Here is a 22,384-nt window from a genome sequence, read left to right as displayed (position 1 = left end):
TAGCTAAAGACATTCCCCTCGATTATAGAACAAGGGAATAGTAAAGGTAAAAAACAAACTAGCTCCATCTGCTGCAAATTTCTCTATACTGCCACTATATGAAATAGTATTCCTAAATTCTAGATTACCAAGGTTGTCATGGCTAGAGAGATGAGTCATATGTGATTAACTGCCAAATTCCTAAGCCTATTGCTGACCAAAAAAATATAAAAATTAAAAAAGAAAATGTGAGACTTATGAAAGACCCCAGTGTAGAGATAGTCTGTTATAGTGAAATAAACATTTATGGATATTGGAATAAAAATCTGGTCTAAATACACACTCTTCTACAAATTTTGTGGGACTTAGCCTTTTTAATTTCAGTTTTCTTATCTGAAGCATGGGTAAAAATCCACTCCTCTAAGGCTCATGGAAAATACAATTTTCCCTTTCATAAATTGGTGAAATATCCTGAAACACTATCAGATTCACCGCTTTCCCTTCCTGCAATAGACATATCTCAAGAATTTGCGTCAGCCAACTTCCCAATATGAAGCAAATCTGCTCCTTCCTCCTACCAATGATTGAGTCATTCCCCCAGATATCAGTAGTTATTTAAACACTCCAGCAGGAACTCACAAACTTTTACTTTGTAGAAGTCCTCAACAGCTTCACTCTCTCGTTCTTGGAATACATTTGAAAATGACTGTTGATGACCACAAGGGTATGAAAGATCAACTTGATCAGAAGCCAAATGGTAAGACAGCGAAAGGTACTAGAGGTGGGTAAATGAATACAAGGACAGAGTTAATTTAGACATGTAAACTAACTAAATATAGGAGTAGAAAACTACTATGCATGGGTGTGAGAAAATATTAGAGTTAATAACATTTACTTAAAAGGAAAACAAGTCAGATATAATGGTTATTAAAGAAGATGATGATAAGCCAACTTGGTATGAATGATGATGTAGTAGAGGGTGATGATAACCAACTCTTATTGATCATTTGCTATAGGCTAGTTTCTATGATATTCACTTTATATGCATTAAAGCTTTACACCTTGAGGTTGGGACTACTATCATCTCCCTTTTACAGAGGACTAACTGGTGACCAGGAGGATTAACTAAATTACCCAGTTTTATATGGCTATAAAGTGGTAGAGTTAAGACTGAGCTATAATATGGGAGGAATATTGACCAGAGGGAAATGTCGATTGAAAGATTTACCCAGATATTTTCTCCTAATGCTAGGATTGAGCAATTATTTGCAAGACACATAATTATCTTCAGCTTCCTTTCTGCCAACTTGCCAGACATATTGTAGCAGCTTAATCACTCTTGAATCAGTGAATGAACCATATTCCTTTCTGTCAAAACTTCTATTTGGTTTGATTCATCTGTAGAGTGCATTTGACACTTGAGAACTCAGTGAAAATAGTAATATTTGATCACTGATTGATTTGAATCATTATACATTCACACTGGAGCTTTTGTGATGTGATGGTCCAAGCCATGTAGCTACTCGCAATTGGATTAAAGATCTCTGTTTGGATCTTAACATCTGTGTGATCTTAGGCAACGCACTGAATTGTCAATTTCCTTATTTGCACATAGAGTTAACATTTTCAGTGCCTTATTTGTTTATCTTACAAGGTGAGGAGTCCAAATCCTTTATTTGAAATGTTTTCTTTCTGAACCGGTAGTATCTGTGCTTTCTTGGTGATGGACTTCATAATAAGATATTCATATGCTTGTGAGCTACCTGATTTGCTTTTATAATAATGGGGAATTTTTTTCTCATAGCAAGAGTGCTATAGCTAGTATGAGTGTAGGATGTGATATTAATATGAATTGAGTGAATAAAGAGTTTCATTTATATCTTTTATTTGGTCAATAACCCCAGGTCCAAGATGTATTTATTTTTAATGAAATAAAAACTAAATAGCATAAAATTATACATACATATGGTCTATACTGAAAATATCAGACTCTCTGCCTTGTGGAGGAAGTTGATCCAAGCAAGCTGCACTGAGAGTTTCTTGAGACAAAGTATATGCTTTAGAATCAGATACTTGGAGAATTCCCAGGTGATCCAGTGGTTAGGATTCCATGCTTCCAATGTCATGGGCATGACTTTGGTCCCTGGGCAGGGAAGTTTAGAGTGGCAAGGCCAAAAAGAAAAAAGAAAAAAAAAATTGAACTTAACTAGAATCAGATCCTTGGAGTCAAATATCTGATATTGAATCCCAGCTTCTATATTTCATCAGTTGTGTGACCACGGGTAAATTACTTAAAGTTTTTAACTGCTCATATTTTTTTTTTTTTTGCCTGTAAATGTGCATATTGAATTATTTGCAGAGTCATTGGAAAGACTAGAAGTAAGTAGTGCAAAGTGCCAGGTACAGGCTGGATCCAAAGAATTGTTTGACCACTTACCTCCATCATTTTTGTCTTTCTGAATCACTCTAGGTCTTCGTTTTGTTTCCTCTTGGAGGTGGTACCCTGCTGCTGTGACTCTAGGGGTCCTTTGTCTGGGATTACTGGTGACTGTTATATTGTTGATACTGCAATGTAAGTGCTGAAGCAGGGAAAGAAGGGAGAAAGAAAAAATGAGGGCTTATAAACAGGATTTATTAGTTGGTTTCATAGTAACTATAAGCCACCTTGATTTAGATACATTTGAGGCAGACTGTTTTTAGGAGTGAATGGGAAGATGAATGAGTTTATTGTGTTCTTCCCTCAAATAGACTGAGGCATGGATGAAGATTACGGATATTAGGTAATTGTTTGATTTTGTTTCCGTAACTTCATGGATAGAGTCCATTTAAATCCCAGAATAATGAGGAAGGAAATAATTTGAAGTTACTAACCCATAAGATCACCCGAGGGACCCATAAAAAGACACTTCATTTAGTTCACATTGAGTTTTAATACAAATGATTAAATACCAATTTAAAGTTAACTCAGAAACACAGTCTTAATAAATACAATATTTAAAATAAAACAGGCTTCGGATTTACAATATGGCCATTTAGGAAAGAGGGGATGTCAAGAGGAAAAGAAATGAAAAGGTGAAAGTGATGAAAAAGGGAAAAAAATGGCGATGATCATACATCTAATCCACCTATGTATTTAGGTTATAGCTTTGAGCTATTTTGGCTCTCTAGAATCCAAGTTATGAAGGCCTTTGAAGTGCTAATTTGTTCCTCATTTGGTGTTTAAGGTCAAAAACCACTTATTTTTTCAATCTATAAACACTTTGGACCTGTAAATCCTTTCCTAATGATGTGGGAGAAGAGCCCTTGACTCATTGGTGGCCATTGGAAGAGTCTTCCTTTGAGGTTCTGACCACTTTTTTTTTTTTTTTTTTTAATTTAACTTTACAATATTGTATTGGTTTTGCCCTATATCAAAATGAATCTGCTACAGGTATACATGTGTTCCCCATCCTGAACCCTCCTCCCTCCTCCCTCCATCGCAGCACTGTTTACAATAGCCAGGACATGGAAGCAACCTAGATGTCCATCAGCAGATGAATGGATAAGAAAGCTGACCACTTTTTAACAGGGTCAAGTATGGGTTTCAAGCCAAAGGGTCTACTTTGTACTGAACCACCAAACTTATAGAATTGAGACATTGGACCCTTAACATTTGTTGCCTGCTTGATTTCACAACCTTCCTTTCATCTCCACTCTTTCTAAAGACAAAGAAAAAAAAAAGCTAAAATTGAAAAATTGTTTTCATATTCTTGTGAAAGCAGCTTAAAATAGTCCCATGGGAGAGTTTCTCAAAAACAGGGTGAGTGTCACAGTTTTTATGTAAAATCAGGAAGTGTGGAAGGGTGGAGAGAGGGCAATTAAGACACAGAATTAAGACACAGTAGAGTAAATCATTAATGACAAGTGCTACTAATAGTCACTGAGTATGATTGGTGTCTGCCTATTTTATATTATCTACATTTTACTTATGCCACTGATGAATGACTTAATCTGTAATTTCTTTTAACTTGTGTGTAACTCCCAGTAACAAGTAAATTCCTGTTTGTTTGTTTTTTATCACAAGTATCTGAGACATTTTTCAACATTAATATATATATATATGTATATATATTGCAGAAATATCAAATAACTTCCAAATCCATAATTTGAGTAAAGTTGGGTTGCTTTGTTGTCAAAACAGATGGCTTGATTCTGTTCTTTGATTTCCTCAAAATCCAGTGGAGGAATTTTTTTAATTGGAAATTGGAATTGGAATCTAAATTTAGTTCTAATTTAGTATCACAGGTGTCTGATCTCCTAAAGCAACAGCAAGCAAATATTACTCACCAGGAAGATATCCTGGAGGGACAGATTTCAGCCCAGCGCCGATCAGAAAAATCTGCCCGGGAGTCACAGAAGGAACTCAAAGAAATGATAGAAACCCTTGCCCACAAGCTGGATGAGAAATCCAAGAAACTAATGGAACTTCATCGCCAGAACCTGAATCTCCAAGAAGTTCTGAAAGAGGCAGCAAACTATTCAGGTATGAGGGAGAGGGGGGTCCAGAGAGACAATAGAAGCTTATCTGTAAATCTTAACCTTTCTTTTGAAATGTCCTAAGGACAATATTGGTGTATAGATGTATGTATCATTTTTCATTCATCAGGTTCTACATTAGAGGTCCTCTATTTTTGTCATCCTAGCTCTGGAGAGTGAAGTTGCTCAGTCGTGTCCGACTTTTTGTGATCCCATAGACTGTAACCCACTGGGCTCCTCCGTCCATGGAATTTTCCAGGCAAGAGTACTGGAAAAGGAAAGTTGCCATTTCCTTCTCCAGGGGATCTTCCAGACCCAGGAATCAAACCCAGGTCTCCTGCATTGCAGGCAGAAGCTTTACCCTCTGAGCCACCAAGAAAGCCCTTATTCCAAGTCATCCTCACTCTATCACATGTCAAATTCTTAAGAGTATCTGATTCAATCAACCACACTTTCTGGTGGGTTTAAGCTTTCCTTCCTCATAAGAGCCTTCTCTTTCTTTTTAAGATTTTAGTTTTGAGATTTTTCTGGCAGAATCCTCCCACTTCTTTGTACAGATTCTCATCTCTTTCCATTCCAATGTATCGTAATCACTGATTTCTTTTCCCAAGTGGTCTCCTTTGTCCTGGGGATTCCCACCTCTTCATTAGCTTTATTCTATGGGACTGTTTCTTAAAGTATACAACTACATCAACATAAGTTGAGTCAATAGAGGTGAGCTGGCTTGTGAGTGTTAAGTAGATACTTCAAATTAGACAAAATGTGAGGGACTCAGGAAGTCAGTGCATATGAGAAAAACTGATTGATCTCAGTCAACGAAGTGAACTCAGAATCTAGGAGGTGGTAGAAATAGTACCATCTGTAACAAGGAGAAGATAATGTGAACTCTGACAATATTACAGAAGTTATCCGTACATACTATTTAGTTTTTCAACAGTGTATAATTAAATCGGGTATGTGTTTTATTCATAGGGAGCATTAGAAAGTGTGAAATGGAGTCACTTTTGGTAGTACCTTGCTTTCTTGGTGGGGTGCCTGAGAATCTTATTCTGGACATTAGCACCTAACTGCCGCTAATAAACAGATTTCTCCAGCTTCTTGCTTGTATAGCTCATGGTCTCAACCATGTAATTCTGTTGACTAAAGATTACATAGTAAGAGTTTACAGATACCCATGCATTTATTTTATAGATCAAAAAGTTGAAACCGAGGTAAGTTTAATGATAAGTAGGTTCGTATAAACTTTTGCAGTTTACAAATACCTTCAGTATGCATGTGCTCAGTTATGCCTGACTCTTTGCGACCCTATGGGCTATAACCCACCAGGTCCTCTGTCCATAGATTTCTCCAGGCAAGAACACTGGAGTGGGTAGCCATTTCCTACTCCAGGAGATCTTACCAACCCAGGAATTAAACCCATGTCTCCTGCACTGGCAGGCGGATTCTTTACCACTGCGCTACCTGGGAGGTCCTCAGTATGTACAGTTCAGTTCAGTTCAGTCACTCAGTCATGTCCGACTCTTTGTGACCCCATGAATCCCAGCATGCTAGGCCTCCCTGTCCATCACCAACTCCCAGAGTCCCCCCAAACTCATGTTCATCAAGTCAGTGATGCCATCCAGCGATCTCATCCTCTGTCGTCCCCTTCTCCTCCTGCCCCCAATCCTTCCCAGCATTAGGGTCTTTTCTAATGAGTCAACTCTTCACATGAGGTGGCCAAAGCTTTGGAGTTTCAGCTTCAACATCAGTCCTTCCAATGAACACCCAGGACTGATCTTTAGGATGGACTGGTAGGATCTCCTTGCAGTCCAAGGGACTCTCAAGAGTCTTCTCCAACACCACAGTTCAAAAGCATCAATTCTTCAGTGCTCAGTTTTCTTCACAGTCCAACTCTCACATCCATACATGACCACTGGAAAAACCATAGCCTTGACTAGACGGGCCTTTGTTGGCAAAGTAATGTCTTTGCTTTTGAATATGCTATCTAGGTTGGTCATAACTTTCCTTCCAAGGAGCAAGTGTCTTTTAATTTCATGGCTGCAATCACCATCTGCAGTGATTTTGGAGCCCCCAAAAATAAAGTCTGACACTGTTTCCACTGTTTCCCCATCTATTTCCCATGAAGTGATGGGACCAGATGCCATGATCTTAGTTTTCTGAATGTTGAGCTTTAAGCCAACTTTTTCACTCTCCGCTTTCACTTTCATCAAGAGGCTTTTTAGTTCCTCTTCACTTTCTGTCATAAGGGTGGTGTCGTCTGCATATCTGAGGTTATTGATATTTCTCCCAGCAATCTTGATTCCAGCTTGTGCTTCTTCCAGCCAGGGTTATTTAAATTTCCAAAATAAGCAGAGATTTTTAGACAAGCTGGTTTTTTTAAGCAAGTGTCAATTGTATATTGAATCTCTTTAAGGAAAGAACAGCTGAGGAAATAAAACCAAATCAAATAAGGCTTAAAGGAAGGAACCTAATATATCAAGGACAGGGATGTTTATATAAGCAGACATAGCTACATATCAAAAATAGTTTATTTCACAGGTGGGGCCATAAACCAGTCTTGTTTTTATCAGTCATATGGGATTAAAACTATGTCAGGACTGTTCAAAACCATCTTCCAGAGGTGCCAAGTTTAGACAACTAATCAAAAATACTAGATGATGTGTCTTCTGCTGGCAGACATGCCTTTCATCAAGCAGCTTTGAAAAGATTCTCAAAAGCAACAATAAAACACTATGCAGAAAAATATGCCAGTTTTCTCAAGTTTGAGATAAGTTTTATCTTTCTTACTGACAAGTCTGTGATTCTCCATAAAAGTATGAAGAGGGTGAGATGCTGGGAAATTTGCATATGTAGTTTGCTTGAGGTCAGCCAGCTAGAAAGATGCAGTGCCTTCCAAGTAACAGATATTTTAGCACTGGAATTAGTGGTGGTTCTCAACTTTTAGTGTACATAATTGTCACCCAAGTAGCTTGTTAAAAGTGGCAAGTTCCAGATTTACCTCAAAACACTGTATCAATATGTCTTGATGGGCACCAAGAAGTATTTCCTCAATTCATTCAAACTCAGGAGCTTGAGAGGTAATGTGATATAATGGGGGCTTCCCAGGTGGCTCAGTGCGTAAATAATTCACCTGCAATGCAGGAGTAGCTGGAGCCACAGTTCAATCCCTGGGTTGGGAAGATCCCCTGGAGGAGGATACGGCAACCCACTTCTGTATTCCTGCCTGGAGAATCCCATGGACAGAGGAGCCTGGCGGGTCACAAAGCGTCAGACACTACTGAAATGACTGAGCACACACGCATGGGATATACTGATAAAACACACAGATGCTGGATTTAGACTGCCTAAGTTCAAATTCTCATTTTCTCTGTCTTTCAAAAGAAGAAAATGAATGAATTTATACATACTGTTGTTATGAGGATTAAATGAGCCAATACATAAAAATTACTGCCAACCATTAATGGCATCTAGCAGTTTTTGGGTTTGTTAAATAAAAAATGATTAAAGAAATACAGGTGGTTTGAATACATTATGAGATTCATCTTTTTCACTTTTTCATGACTTGGAAAACCTACCTAGACTTTTCTTTTAGTTCAAGAAAGCCAATATTCTCTTTCCTTCAACATAGTAAGACAGGGATATGCAAATTGAGAAGAATCTTGCATTCTTTGCTTTCAGCCTGGTGTTCTGTATGTCCTCTTTCATTCAATTTCTCCTTTTGTAGTTCACTGCCTTCTATTTTGACCTCTCTGATAAAGCCTGTTCTTACAAAATTATCTCATGATTTTATGCCATAAAGTGAAATTGAAATGTTGCCTTTCTCAAGGATTTGAGTTTTATATTTTTGGTCACAGCGTAGCACAAAGGGCTTTGTTCCCTAGTAGAGAGGTTTCAAGTATTACTAACACACAGGAGAGATGGTGATGATGGTAATGAAGAAAGGAAGAAAGGGGAAGGATGAGAGGGAGAAAAAGGTGAGGGGAAGTGAGAGGAAGAGGGAACGGAAGAGAAGGAATTGGGGAGTGTTTAAAATATCTGTAAACACATAGACAGGTTTCCCTGGTGGCCCAGACAGTAAAGAGTCTGCTTGCAACGCAGGAGACCTGGGTTCAATCCCTGGGTCGGGAAGTTCCCCTGGAGAAGGACATGGCAGCCTACTCTAGTATTCTTGCTTAAGAAATCCCATGGACAGACGAGCCTGGCAAGCTACAGCCCATGTGGTCACAAAGAGTCAGACATGACTGAGCGACTAACACACACAGACACACAGACACCGTCACGTTTTTGCCTGTTGCCTAAGCCCCAAGGTTTTTGGACTTCTGGGAATTTTGCTGCTGAAAACTCTCTACCTACTGAAATCTTGTTGAAATGGAGATGCCCACTTTGCCTCCATATACTGTTCTCCCTAAAGCAGCTCTGTCCAAAAGAAAATACAGGGTATACCACACATGCAATGTTAAAGCTTCTATTATTCTATAAAATATTACAGAAAAAACTTGAACAAACTTTTTGGCCACCCCAATAGGAGCCACATGAAAAATTAAAGAGATGAAATTTATTTTAGTGACGTATTTTATTTCATCCAATATACTTGAAATATTATTGCAACACTAATCAGTATAAATATTATTCATGCATTATTTTACATTCTTTTTTTCACGCTAAGTTTTCAAAATTAGGTGTATTTTATACATACTGCAAATCTCATTGCAGATGAGCCATGATTCAAGTACTCAAAAGCTTCATAGGGCTACCTGTTCAGAAGTAAGAGTTACAGGATCTAAGCCTAAATTTGTTATTCAAAGAGATGAAGTTTTAAAATATATAAGCACATCTTTTAGTAACAGACTAGCTACTAAATATTCATCCCCTAACTCTCATTTCCATAGTTCCAAACATAATTTTTAAAAAATAGATGTTTCTAATATTACATCCCAGCTCAAGCCTTGCTTTTTAATAGCCTCGCTTTTTAATTTAGTTTTCTAAAATCAGAATGCATTTCTTTTTCTCCAAAAAAAAAAAAATGGAGAAATAAAGACTTTAGGCTATTTAGGGATTTGCAAAGTATGGGTGTAATTCTGACTAAGAAGAGATGGTATGCATGTGGGAGTCCTGAGAGGTGAACTGAGTTAAGAATTGTAGAAATATTAATATCTTTTCTCAGGTATAACTCACTGATTAGATATACTATATTTCCTAGGTCCTTGTCCCCAAGACTGGCTCTGGCATGAAGAAAACTGTTACCAATTTTCCTCTGGCCCTTTTAATTGGGAAAAAAGCCAGGAGAACTGCTTGTCTTTGGATGCCCACTTGCTGAAGATTAATAGCACAGATGAACTGGTGAGTGTTCAACAGATGTGTGGGATGTGTGTCAGGCTGGAATATTGGGTCATAGGTAAGTAGATCTGGTTTAGACCCTCAGTAGAGGAGTGCTTGCTTAAGAATCAGAACACGTACATGATTTCTAGCCTTGTGGTGGCCACTGGATATGTGCGTGAGCTTGGATGGACAGGTTACTAAGTATTTCTAGGCTCCACTAAACATCACTGTAAAGCCATGGAGAGGATGTCAAAGTTCTCTTTGAGTTCTTTAGTTTTGTGACTCTAATCTAAAAAGTCCACATCCACTCATTCATCAACACAGAAATGTTACTCCCCACAGGAATTCATCCAGCAAACGATTGCCCATTCCAGTTTCCCCTTCTGGATGGGGTTGTCAATGAGGAAACCCAACTACTCGTGGCTTTGGGAAGATGGCACTCCTTTGACGCCCCACTTGTAAGTTTGCTGCTCTTTTTTAGTTTTGTTTATTTATTTATTTTTATTTTTGACTGCACCTGGTCTTTGTTGCTTTGCGTAGGCTTTCCCTAGTTGCCACGAGAATGGGCTGCTCCCCAATGTGATGTGTGGGCTTCTCACTGCAGTGGCTTCTCTTGTTGCCAAGCATGGGTTTTAGGGGGACGGGCTTCAGTAGTTGTGGCTCTTGGGCTGTAGAGCACAGGCTCAGTAGCTGTGGCATATGGGCTTAGTTGTTCCAAGGCATATGGGATCTTTCCAGACCAGGGATTGAACCCGTGTCCCCTGCATTGGCAGGCAGATTCTTATCCACTGAACAACCAGGGAAGTCCGTAAGTTTCTTATTCTTCACTGAACCTACTAGTGAAGTTACTGCCGCATTCCATGCAGTGTCCTCTACTTGCTGAAAAGAAGCCTGGGCAATTTCTGAATCTCTCTCTCCAACTCTCTCACACAGGGACTTACCCATTTACCCATTCGGATCTTCTCTTACCTTTTCCTGCACACAGGGACTTACCCATTTACCCATTCGGATCTTCTCTTACCTTTTCCTGCTCACATTTATTACTGACTTGAAGCTTTAAGACAACGTAGCAGTAAGTTTAATTTTTCTTTCTTTTTTTTTTCTCCCTGCCTGTAGGTTTAGAATTCAGGGAGCTGTTTCCCATATGTATCCTTCAGGGACCTGTGCATATATTCAAAGGGGAACTGTTTTTGCTGAAAACTGCATTTTAACTGCATTCAGTATATGTCAAAAGAAGGCGACTCTATTGACAGCACAGTGAATTTGAAGGATCTGGAGGAAAAGAAGGAGACCTTTGAATTCTCTTCTGGAATTTAACCTATACTTCATCACTTAGATGTAAACCATTAGAGCCCCGGGAACTGCCTGCTACTGGTTGAGTGCAGAGCTCCTTAGCAGACACTGGCCCAGCTGCCTGGCACCTTGATAGCAAAAGTTGTAACTCCCTCTGTATATTTTTCCCTAACTTGTTCCAAGTCCTCCCCTGTCGGACTTCAGAGAAGTCAATTTTCCTGTTTCCATTGTTTCTAAGAACTTGTTGCCTAACTCAAGGTCACAGCATTTTTCTCATTTTTGTCCTATGCTTTCTTCTAGACATTGTAGAGTTTCAGATTTTACATGGAAATCTAGAACTTATTTTAGGTTAATTTTTAAGTGACATATGGATGTGTGGAAGTTTTTTGTTTGTTTTTTGCTTGTGGGTATTCAATTGTTTTCGCAACATTTGCTGAAAAGACTATTCTTCCTTCACTACATTGCCTTTGCACTTTTGTCAACAATTATCCATACATGCCTGGGTCTATTTCTGGACTTTATATTCCTTTCCATTTATTTATTTATTATTCTTGGCTTACAACATCACCATGATATTTTGAATTCTATGGTTCTTTAATATATCTTGAAATCACGTGGTAGTTATTCCTTGTTGTTCCTTTTTAGAGTTGTTTGGTTAATCTATGCTTTTGTATTTCTGTCTTAAATTGGCTTGTCCATTTCTAAAAAAACTTGAAATTTTGAATTGCACTGAATCCATACATAAATTTAGGGAAAATTGAATTCTTAAAAATATTGACTTGTTCAACTCATGAAAAAGGTGTATTGCTCTATTTATGTATTCCTTATTTTCTTTAAGCAATGCTTTTTAATGTTCTTTGTGTAGATGTTGTTAGATTATCATCATGTATTTCACATTTTTTATGCTACTATAGATGGTATTGTTATCATTTGTAGTTCTTATTTTCAAAGTCTTCTGCTAGTATGTAGAATTATAATAAAGTTTTATATTAATATTATACCCTGAAACCTTGATAAACTCACTTATTTCTTCTAGTAAGTCTTTTTCCTGTGTGTATTTCATTGGATTTTCTATATATATAATCATGTTATTTGAAAAAAAAATACTTTTAATTTTTTCCTTTCTGGATGATTTCTTTTTCTTTTCCTTGCCTGATTTCATGGACTAGAATCTCTAGTAAAATATTGAATAAGAATGGTTCAAGTACATATCTTTATTTTGTTCTTGATTTTGGGAATAAGTCATTCAATGTTATACTATTAAATATGGTGCTGTGTATTTTTCACAAATGAATTAACCAGTTTGAGGAATTTTCCTTTTATTCCTATAATACTGAGAGGTTTTATTAGGAATGGGTATTGATTTGTCTTGAGAAGAAAATGGCAACCTACTCTAGAATTCTTGCCTGGAGAATTCCATGGACAGAGAAGCCTAGTGGGCTACAGTCCAAGGAATCACAAAGAGTTGGACATGACTGAGGGACTAACACATTGATTTGTCTAATATTTTTCCTACATCTATTGATACGATTATATAGTTTTCTTTTTTTTTCTAACAAGGTAAATTACACTGTATAATTAGAGAAGGCTAAGCCATCTTTGGATTCTTGGGATTAAAATTATTCTTGGGGTTAAAATTATCACTTCAATATATCACCAAATTTTAGATCCACTAAAGTTTGGCTTAGGATTTCTGCAACTATGTTTATGAAGGATACTGATATGTAATTTTTTTTCGTGTAATGGCTTTGTCAGGTTTAGGTTTCAGAGAAGTACTCCTTCATGTCAATTTTTGGAAAGATTTTATGTAAAATTGGTACTATTTGTTTATTTAGTGTTTGAAGCAACTTACCATTAAAGTCATCTGGGCAAAAATTTTTCTTTGTTTTATAAGATTTTTAACTACTTAAAGTTAAACAGTCCGTTTCTTTAATAGATGCAGTGCTATTCAAATTATTTATTCTTGAATGAGCTTTGCTGGCTCTGTCTTTCAAGGAATTTGTCCATTTCATCTAAGTTTCTATTTTTTTTTTCTGTTTTTGGCCTAACATTTTTCTTTATATTTTCTTATTATTTTAATATTTCTAGAGTTGGTAGTGATGCTACCTCTCTCATTCCTGACATTGTTTACTTGTGCCTCCCCCCACCTTTAAAAAAAAAAATCAGTTTGGCTCTATAATGTTTGCTTTGAAATCTATTTGAATGAAATGAATACAGGAAGTTCTATTTTTCTATGATTAATGTAAACCTTGTGCATCTTTTTCCATTCTTTGACTTTGTAATTTATTTTTGGTTGCACTGAATTGTCACTGCTGCGTGTGGGCTTTCACTAGCTGCAGCAAGCAGAGGCTACTCCTCTTTGTGGTGCCTGGGCTTCTCATTGCAGTGACGTCTCTTACTGCACAACATAAGCTTTAGTAGTTGTAGCATATGGGCTCAGTAGTTGTGGCACATGGACTTAGCTGCTCCATGGCATATGGGTCTTCCTGGACCAGGGATCCAACCTGTGTCCCCTGTATTGGCAGGCAGATTCTGATCCACTCTACCACCAGAAAAGTCCCTATTCTTTTACTTTTAATCATTTTTTGTCTTTGTATTTACAGTGTGTTTCTTTCAGGTGACAGAGAGTTGAGTCTTGCTATTTTATATACTTTGACAACTTCTGCCTGTGTTTGTGTGTTTAAATGATTACATTTATTGTGACATTGATGCAATTAGATTTAAGTCTATCATCTTGATATCACCTTCACTTTTTTCAACTCATCTTTGTTGCCTTTCTCGCTTTCCTTGTCTACTTTGATGTTAATTAAATATTGCTCCAGAAATAATGAAGGGATGGAGCCAAAGCAAAAACAACACCTAGTCGTGGATGTGACTGGTGATAGAAGCAAGGTCCGATGCTGTAAAGAGCAAGATTGCATAGGAACCTGGAATGTTAGGTCCATGAATCAAGGCAAATTGGAAGTAGTCAAACAGGAGATGGCAAGAGTAAACGTCAACATTCTAGGAATCAATGAACTAAAATGGACTGGAATGGGTGAATTTGACTCAGATGACCATTATATCTACTACTGTGGGTGAGAATCCCTTAGAAGAAATGGAGTAGCCATTATAGTCAACAAAAGGATCCAAAATGCAGTACTTGGATGCAATCTCAAAAACGACAGAATGATCTCTGTTCGTTTCCAAGGCAAAGCATTCAATATTACGGTAGTCCAAGTCTATGCCCTGACCAGTAATGCTGAAGAAGCTGAAGCTGAAAGGTTCTATGAAGACCTAGAAGACCTTTTAAAACTAACACCCCAAAAAAGATGTCCTTTTCATTATAGGGGACTGGAATGCAAAAGTAGGAAGTCAAGTAACACCTGGAGTAACAGGCAAATTTGGCCTTGGAGTACAGAATGAAGCAGGGCAAAGGCTAATAGCATTTTGCCAAGAGAACACACTGGTCATAGCAAACACCCTCTTCCAACAACACAAGAGAAGACTCTACACATAGACGTCACCAGATGGCCAACACCAAAATCAGATTGATTATATTCTTTGCAGCCAAAGATGGAGAAGCTCTATACAGTCAACAAAAACAAGACCAGGAGCTGACTGTGGCTCAGATCATGAGCTCCTTATTGCCAAATTCAGACTTAAATTGAAGAAAGTGGGGAAAACTACTAGACCATTCAGGTATGACCTAAATGAAATCCTTTATGATTATACAGTGGAAGTGAGAAATAGATTTAAGGGACTAGATTTGATAGACAGAGTCCCTGATGAATTATGGATGGAGGTTCATGACATTGTACAGGAGACAGGGATCAAGACCATCTCCAAGAAAAAGAAATGCAAAAAAGCAAACTGACTATCTAAGGAGGCCTTACAAATAGCTGTGAAAAGAAGAGAAGCCAAAAGCAAAGGAGAAAAGGAAAGATATAAGCATCTGAATGCACAGTTCCAAAGAATAGCAAGGAGAGATCAGAAAGCCTTCTTCAGTGATCAGTGCAAAGAAATAGAGGAAAATAATAGAATGGGAAAGACTAGAGATCTCTTCAAGAAAATTAGAGATACCAAGGGAACATTTCATGCAAAGATGAGCTCAATAAAGGACAGAAATGGTATCAGATCAGATCAGATCAGTCGCTCGGTCGTGTCCGATTCTTTGCGACCCCATGAATCGCAGCACGCCAGGCCTCCCCGTCCATCACCAGCTCCCGGAGTTCACTCAGACTCACGTCCATAGAGTCAGTGATGCCATCCAGCCATCTCATACTCTGTCGTCCCCTTCTCCTCCTGCCAACAATCCCTCCCAGCATCAGAGTCTTTTCCAATGAGTCAGCTCTTCGAATGAGGTGGCCAAAGTACTGGAGTTTCAGCTTTGGCATGATTCCTTCCAAAGAAATCCCAGGGCTGATCTCCTTCAGAATGGACTGGTTGGATCTCCTTGCAGTCCAAGGGACTCTCAAGAGTCTTCTCCAACACCACAGTTCAAAAGCATCAATTCTTCGGCGCTCAGCCTTCTTCACAGTCCAACTCTCGCATCCATACATCACCACAGGAAAAACCATAGCCTTGACTAGACGGACCTTTGTTGGCAAAGTAATGTCTCTGCTTTTGAATATGCTATCTAGGTTGGTGATAACTTTCCTTCCAAGGAGTAAGTGTCTTTTAATTTCATGGCTGCAGTCACCATCTGCAGTGATTTTGGAGCCCCCAAAAATAAAGTCTGACACTGTTTCCACTGTTTCCCCATCTATTTCCCATGAGGTGATGGGACCGGATGCAATGATCTTCGTTTTCTGAATGTTGAGCTTTAAGTCAACTTTTTCACTCTCCACTTTCACCTTCATCAAGAGGCTTTTTAATTCCTCTTCACTTTCTGCCATAAGGGTGGTGTCATCTGCATATCTGAGGTTATTGATATTTCTCCCAGCAATCTTGATTCTGCTTGTGTTTCTTCCAGTCCAGCGTTTCTCATGATGTACTCTGAATATAAGTTAAATAAACAGGGTGACAATATACAGCCTTGACGTACTCCTTTTCCTATTTGGAACCAGTCTGTTGTTCCATGTCCAGTTCTAACTGTTGCTTCCTGACCTGCATACAAATTTCTCAAGAGGCAGATCAGGTGATCTGGTATTCCCATCTCTTTCAGAATTTTCTTCAGTTTATTGTGATCCACACAGTCAAAGGCTTTGGCATAGTCAATAAAGCAGAAATAGATGTTTTTCTGGAACTCTCTTGCTTTTTTGATGATCCAGCGGATGTTGGCAATTTGATCTCTGGTTCCTCTGCCTTTTCTAAAACCAGCTTGAACATCAGGCAGTTCACGGTTCACATATTGCTGAAGCCTGGCTTGGAGAATTTTGAGCATTACTTTGCTAGCGTGTGAGATGAGTGCAATTGTGCAGTAGTTTGAGCATTCTTTGGCATTGCCTTTCTTTGGGATTGGAATGAAAACTGACCTTTTCCAGTCCTGTGGCCACTGCTGAGTTTTCCAAATTTGCTGGCATATTGAGTGCAGCATTTTCACAGCATCATCTTTCAGGATTTGAAATAGCTCAACTGGAATTCTATCACCTCCACTAGCTTTGTTTGTAGTGATGCTTTCTAAGGCCCACTTGACTTCACATTCCAGGATGTCTGGCTCTAGGTCAGTGATCGCACAATCATGATTATCTGGGTCGTGAAGATCATTTTTGTACAGTTCTTCTGTGTATTCTTGCCAGATGTTAGGAAGAGGTGGCAAGAATACACAGAACTGTACAAAAACGATCTTCACGACTCAGATAATTATGATGCTGTGATTAGTCCCCTAGAGCCAGACAGCCTGGAATGCAACGTCAAGTGGGCCTTAGGAAGCATTACTAAGAACAAAGCTAGTGGAGATGATGCTGTGAAAGTGCTGCAGTAGTTATGTTAGCAAATTTGGAAAACTCAGCAGTGGCCACAGGACTGGAAAAGGTCAGTTTTCATTTCAATCCCAAAGAAAGGCAATGCCAAAGAATGCTCAAACTACCACACAATTGCACTCATCTCACACGCTAGCAAAGTACTGCTCAAATTCTCCAAGCCAGGCTTCAGCAATATGTGAACTGTGAACTTCGAAATGTTCAAGCTGGTTTTACAAAAGGTAGAGGAACCAGAGATCAAATTGCCAACATCGGCTGGATCATCAGAAAAGTGAGAAAGTTCCAGAAAAACATCTATTTCTGCTTTATTGACTATGCCAAAGCCTTTGACTGTGTGGATTACAATAAACTGTAGAAAATTCTGAAAGAGATGGGAATACCAGACCATGTGACCTGCCTCTTGAGATATCTATATGCAGGTCAGGAAGCAACAGTTAGAACTGGACATGGAACAAAAGACTGGTTCCAAATAGGAAAAGGATTATGACAAGGCTGTATATTGTCACCCTGCTTATTTAACTTATATGCAGAGTGCATCATGAGAAACCCTGGAGGAATCACAAGTTGGAATCAAGATTGCTGGGAGAAATATCAATAACCTCAGATATGCAGATGACACCATTGTTATGGCAGAAAGTGAAGAAGAACTAAAGAGCCTCTTGATGAAAGTGAAAGAGGAAAGTGAAAAAGTTGTTAAAGCTCAACATTTAGAAAACTAAGATCATAGCATCCGGTCCCATCCCTTCATGGGAAATAGATGGGGAAACAGTGGAAACAGTGGCTGACTTTATTTGGGGGGCTCCAAAATCACTGCAGATGGTGACTGCAGGCATGAAACTAAAAGACACTTACTCCTTGGAAGGAAAGTTATGACCAACCTAGATAGCATATTAAAAAGCAGAGACATTACTTTGCCAACAAAGGTCCATCTAGTCAAGGCTATGGTTTTCCCTGTGGTCATGTATGGATGTGAGAGTTGGACTGTGAAGAAAGCTGAGTGCCGAAGAATTGATGCTTTTGAACTGTGGTGTTGGAGAAGACTCTTGAGAGTCCCTTGGACTGCAAGGAGATCCAACCAGTCCATCCTAAAGAAGATCAGTCCTGAAAAGATCATTGGAAAGACTGATGTTGAAGCTGAAACTCCAATACTTTGGCCACCTGATATGAAGAGAGTTGACTCATTTGAAAAGACCCTGATGCTGGGTAAGATTGAGGGCAGGAGGAGAAGGGGATGACAGAGGATGAAATGGTTGGATGGCATCACCAACTTGATGGACATGGGTTTGGGTAAACTCTGGGAGTTGGTGATGGAGAGGGAGGCCTGCATGCTGCAGTCCCTGGGGTCACAAAGAGTTGGACACAACTGAGCAACTGAAGTGGGCTGAACTGAAATATTGCTTACTATCCTGTTTTATCTTCCTGGTGGCTTATTAACATTACTCTTTTTTTGTTGTTGTTATTTTAGTAGTTGTTTCAAGATTTATACATCGATTGTGACTTACTGCAATCTACTTTGAAGTGATGGGGCTTCCAGGTTTCTCAGTGGTAAAAGAATCTTCTGCCAATGCCAGGAAACGCAGGAGATAGTAAGTTGGATCCCTGGATTGGGAAGATCCCCAGGAGGAGGAAATGGCAACCCACTCCAGTAATCTTGCCTGGGAAATTCCATGGACAGAGGAGCCTCGCCAGCTACAGGTCTCAAAGAATCAGACAAGACAAGCAATTCAGCATGCACGCATGCAGTTGAAGAGATATTATACATCTTCATGTATAGGAATCATCTAGGAATGGAACCTTAAAATAGTATTCTTCCATGTCTTTTCTCCCAGCCTTCACATTAACATTGCCATACATTTTATTTTTATATCTGTTATCATTTTTGCTTAAATAGTAAATCATCTTTTAATGACATCTAAACAATAAGCAAAAATATCTTAAATATTTATACATGGAGTAAACATTTTGGGTGCTCTTCATCCTTTTTTTGTTTTTTTTAAGATCCATATTACATCATGTGATATTTTTATTTTTCTTAAAGGACTTTTATCATTTCCTGTAGCAAAGGTCTGCTTGTGAGGAAATCTTTATTCTTTTCCATCAAGTTTGAAAATTTTTAAGTTGCTTGGCATTACCTTTTCAAATACTTTTTCTGCCCTGCCTCCCCAAACACCCCTGCCTCCACTCCACCTCTATCTCTCTTCCCCTCTCCCTGCCCCTATGCACACACGTAGTGTTCAGGGACTCCAAATATATGAATATTGGGCTGCCACAGTGCCATCTGATACAAAGAGCCAACTCATTGGAAAAGACCCTGATGCCTGGAAAGACTGAGGGTTGGAGGAGAAGGGGGCAACAGAGAATGAGATGGTAGGATGGCATCATCAACTCAATGGACATGAGTTTGGGCAAACTCAGGGAGATAGTGAAAGACAGGGAAGCCTGGCGTACTGCAGTTCACAGGGTGGCAAAGAGACTAAACAACAATGGTGTACTTTCTTCTTTCTTGCTTGCTTACTTTCTTCCCTCCCTCCCTCCCTCCCTGTCCTCAAACCTTCCTTTCCTGCTTACTTTCTGCTTGCTTACATTCTTCTTTCTTGTTTGCTTACTTTCTTCCCTCCCTCCCTCCCTTCCTTTCCTTTTTAAAATTATTTTCTCTCAGTATTTCAGTTTTGATTGTTTCTATTGTTATATTATCAGGTCCATGAATCTCTTGTATTGAGTGTCTCTCATTAATACACACATATTTTCCATCTCGCACTTCGTAGTTCTCATCTCTAGAAGTATGCTTTAAAAAAATTTTCCTTGTCCACAAATGTAGAGAATAAATATAAGGATACCAAGGGGGAAGGTGGGACAGAGGAATTGGAAGATTGGGATTGACATATATATACTACTAATACTATGCATAAAATAGATAACTAATGAGAAAATACTATATAGCACATACTATCTATTCAACACTCTGTAGTGACCTAATTGGTAAGGAAGTCCCAAAAAGAAGGGATATACGTAGAGATATAGTTGATTCACTTTTCTGTACAGCAGAAACTGGTAAAACATTGTATAGTAACTATATTCTGATAAAAAACCAATTTTCAAAACCCTGCATTTACAAAGCAAAAAAAAAAAAAAAAAAAGAATCTTCTATGTCTCCATGGAGCACTTTTAATCTAGGGGTACCAGCCCTTCATGTGGTGGAAAATCCTCATATAACTTTATTTTTATTTTATTTTATTTTTAATTGGAGGATAGTTACTGTACAATATTGTGCTGATTTCTGCTATACATCAACATGAATCAGCCATAGGTATACATATGTCCCTTCCTTCTTAAACCTCCCCCCACCTCCCTCCCCATCCTGCCCCTCTACATTGTCACAGAGCACTGGCTTTGGGTTCCCTGTATCCTTGTATAACTTTATAGTCAGCCTTCTGCATCCTCCATTCCAAATGCAGATTGAGTAGTATGGTAATATGGATTTAGTGAAAAAAAAAATGCATGTATTTGTGGATTCATGCATTTCAAATCTGTGTCATTCAAGGGGCTACTGCATAATTGACTTATGATGTTATATCAGGTCAAAGCTAGATATTTTTTTGTTCTTATAAATCTTCTTGAGTTCTATTGTGGAGCAATTTAAGTTGCATAGAAACAGTGAGATGCTTATGGCTATTGTTTTTATGATTATCAGGCAGTACCAAAGAAGTTCTCAGTCTGGGGTTAATTATTCTCCATTGTGAAGGAAGAATTTTCTGAGTATCCTACCCAACAATCCATGAGCTGTGATCCTGTCTAGTCTTGTTGTTGGGAAAGGGCAGTGTTTCCTGCCCCATGTGAACTTTGGCATTATTTCCTTTATTTATTTTTTTAATGATTATTTATTTTTGGTTTCACTAGGTCTTCACTGATGCTCCTGGGCTCTCTCTAGTTGTAGTGAGCAGGGGCTACTCTTCCTTGCAATTCATGGGCTTCTCATTGTGGTGGCTTCTCTTGCTACAGAGCATAGACTCAAGGCACCAGTTTCAGCAGTTGTGGTATACAGGCCCAGCTTCTCCTCGGCATGTGGAATCTTCCAAAACTATGGATCAAACCTGAGTCCCTGCAATGGCAGGTGAATTCCAATCTACTATACCACCAGGGAAGTCCTCTTTTGTTTATTTTTGATGGTTCTTTCTTGTGGCTCAGCTGGTAAAGAATCCACCTGCAATATGGGAGACCTGGGTTCGATCCCTGAGTTGGGAAGATCCCCTGGAGAAGGGAAAGGCTAATCTCCAGTATTCTGGCCTGGAGAATTCCATGGACTGTATAGTCCATGGGGTTGCGAAGAGTCAGCCACAACTGAGCGACTTTCACTTCACTTCTCCAATCCCTCTGGTAATTCTCTCACATTATGCTCTTATGTGTAGGAGATTCTCTGCAAGTCTATAGGGTTCTCTCTGTGCAGCTCTCCTTTCTCTTGTACTTTCCTTTGAACTCTTGCTGCCTTTTAGTCTTTCTCAATTCAGGGGTTTTCCAGCAAACGCCTCAGTTCCCCTTTCCCTTGTGTGTGGCCTGCAAACTCTATAAACATGATAAGCTGGGCAGTCCCGGTACTCACCTTGTTTGTTTCCATCTCTCATGGATTACTGTCCTTCTTTATCATTTGATAGCCAGTGTTTTAAAAACTGCTGATTCATGCGTTTTGTCTGTTTTGTTTGTATCTATCAGGTTGGAAGGTAAATCCTGTTGTCAACTGAAAAAAATTGCGCAACATGAGAGTTGTGACTTAAGTTCTATTTGGGGCAAAATGAGGACTATAGCCTAGGAGGCAGCAGTTCAGGTAGCTCTGAGAAACTGCTTCAAAGAGGTAGGGGGTGAAGATCAGTGTTATGTATGATTTTAGAGAAGAGGAGTGCGTGCCGTCAAGCACATTATGGCAGATGCTTGCTGCTAGTCACGAAGAACAGATGTCACCATTAATGATTTTAGTGTTTTTCTAAATACAAGGAGATGCAAGAATGGGGGTCATAAAATCTTCTTCTGACCTGTTCTGCCAGTTTCACCCAGAACACAGAGCGCCTTATTCTGGATCTCCACCCTGAATTCCTTTCAGGGGGTGTTGCAGGTCAGCAGCTGCAGTGGCTCATGATTTAAACCTTGTTGAGCTAGATGGCAAGTGTCAATTTATAGTTGGCACAGTATTTGTTATTCCATTTGGCTCTAGGCAAATGTCCAAGAGAAGGATTTTCTAAGTAGGGACTTTAGTTTCTCTTTCTGTTGGAACTACTGGTATCTCTGAACAAAAACATGTTTACCTGAAAGGATCTTCGGGGCAGGGTGGGTGGGGAGGGGTGGGGGTGGAAATCTGGTCAAGATTGGAAGATGAATTTCTTGCC

The 22,384-nt window shown here is 38.9% G+C and overlaps 1 protein-coding gene across 1 annotated transcript; it reads left to right on the top strand.

Annotated features, from left to right (window-relative positions):
- The first annotated feature begins 612 nt into the window (after positions 1 to 612).
- OLR1 (oxidized low density lipoprotein receptor 1) lies at positions 613 to 11,835 on the top strand. The gene is made up of 6 exons (XM_055566118.1): positions 613 to 736; positions 2,450 to 2,551; positions 4,256 to 4,501; positions 9,695 to 9,834; positions 10,156 to 10,271; positions 10,930 to 11,835. The coding sequence occupies exons 1-6, from the start codon at positions 682 to 684 to the stop codon at positions 11,072 to 11,074; spliced, it is 804 nt and encodes a 267-aa protein (XP_055422093.1). The 5' UTR covers positions 613 to 681; the 3' UTR covers positions 11,075 to 11,835.
- The last annotated feature ends 10,549 nt before the right edge of the window (positions 11,836 to 22,384 follow it).

The sequence above is a fragment of the Bubalus kerabau genome, chromosome 1 (genome assembly GCF_029407905.1).
Source record: "Bubalus kerabau isolate K-KA32 ecotype Philippines breed swamp buffalo chromosome 1, PCC_UOA_SB_1v2, whole genome shotgun sequence".
In the NCBI taxonomy this organism is placed as follows: domain Eukaryota; kingdom Metazoa; phylum Chordata; class Mammalia; order Artiodactyla; family Bovidae; genus Bubalus; species Bubalus kerabau.
The sequence above is the reverse complement of the archived record's forward strand: the minus strand, read 5'-3'. Positions and strand labels throughout refer to the sequence as shown.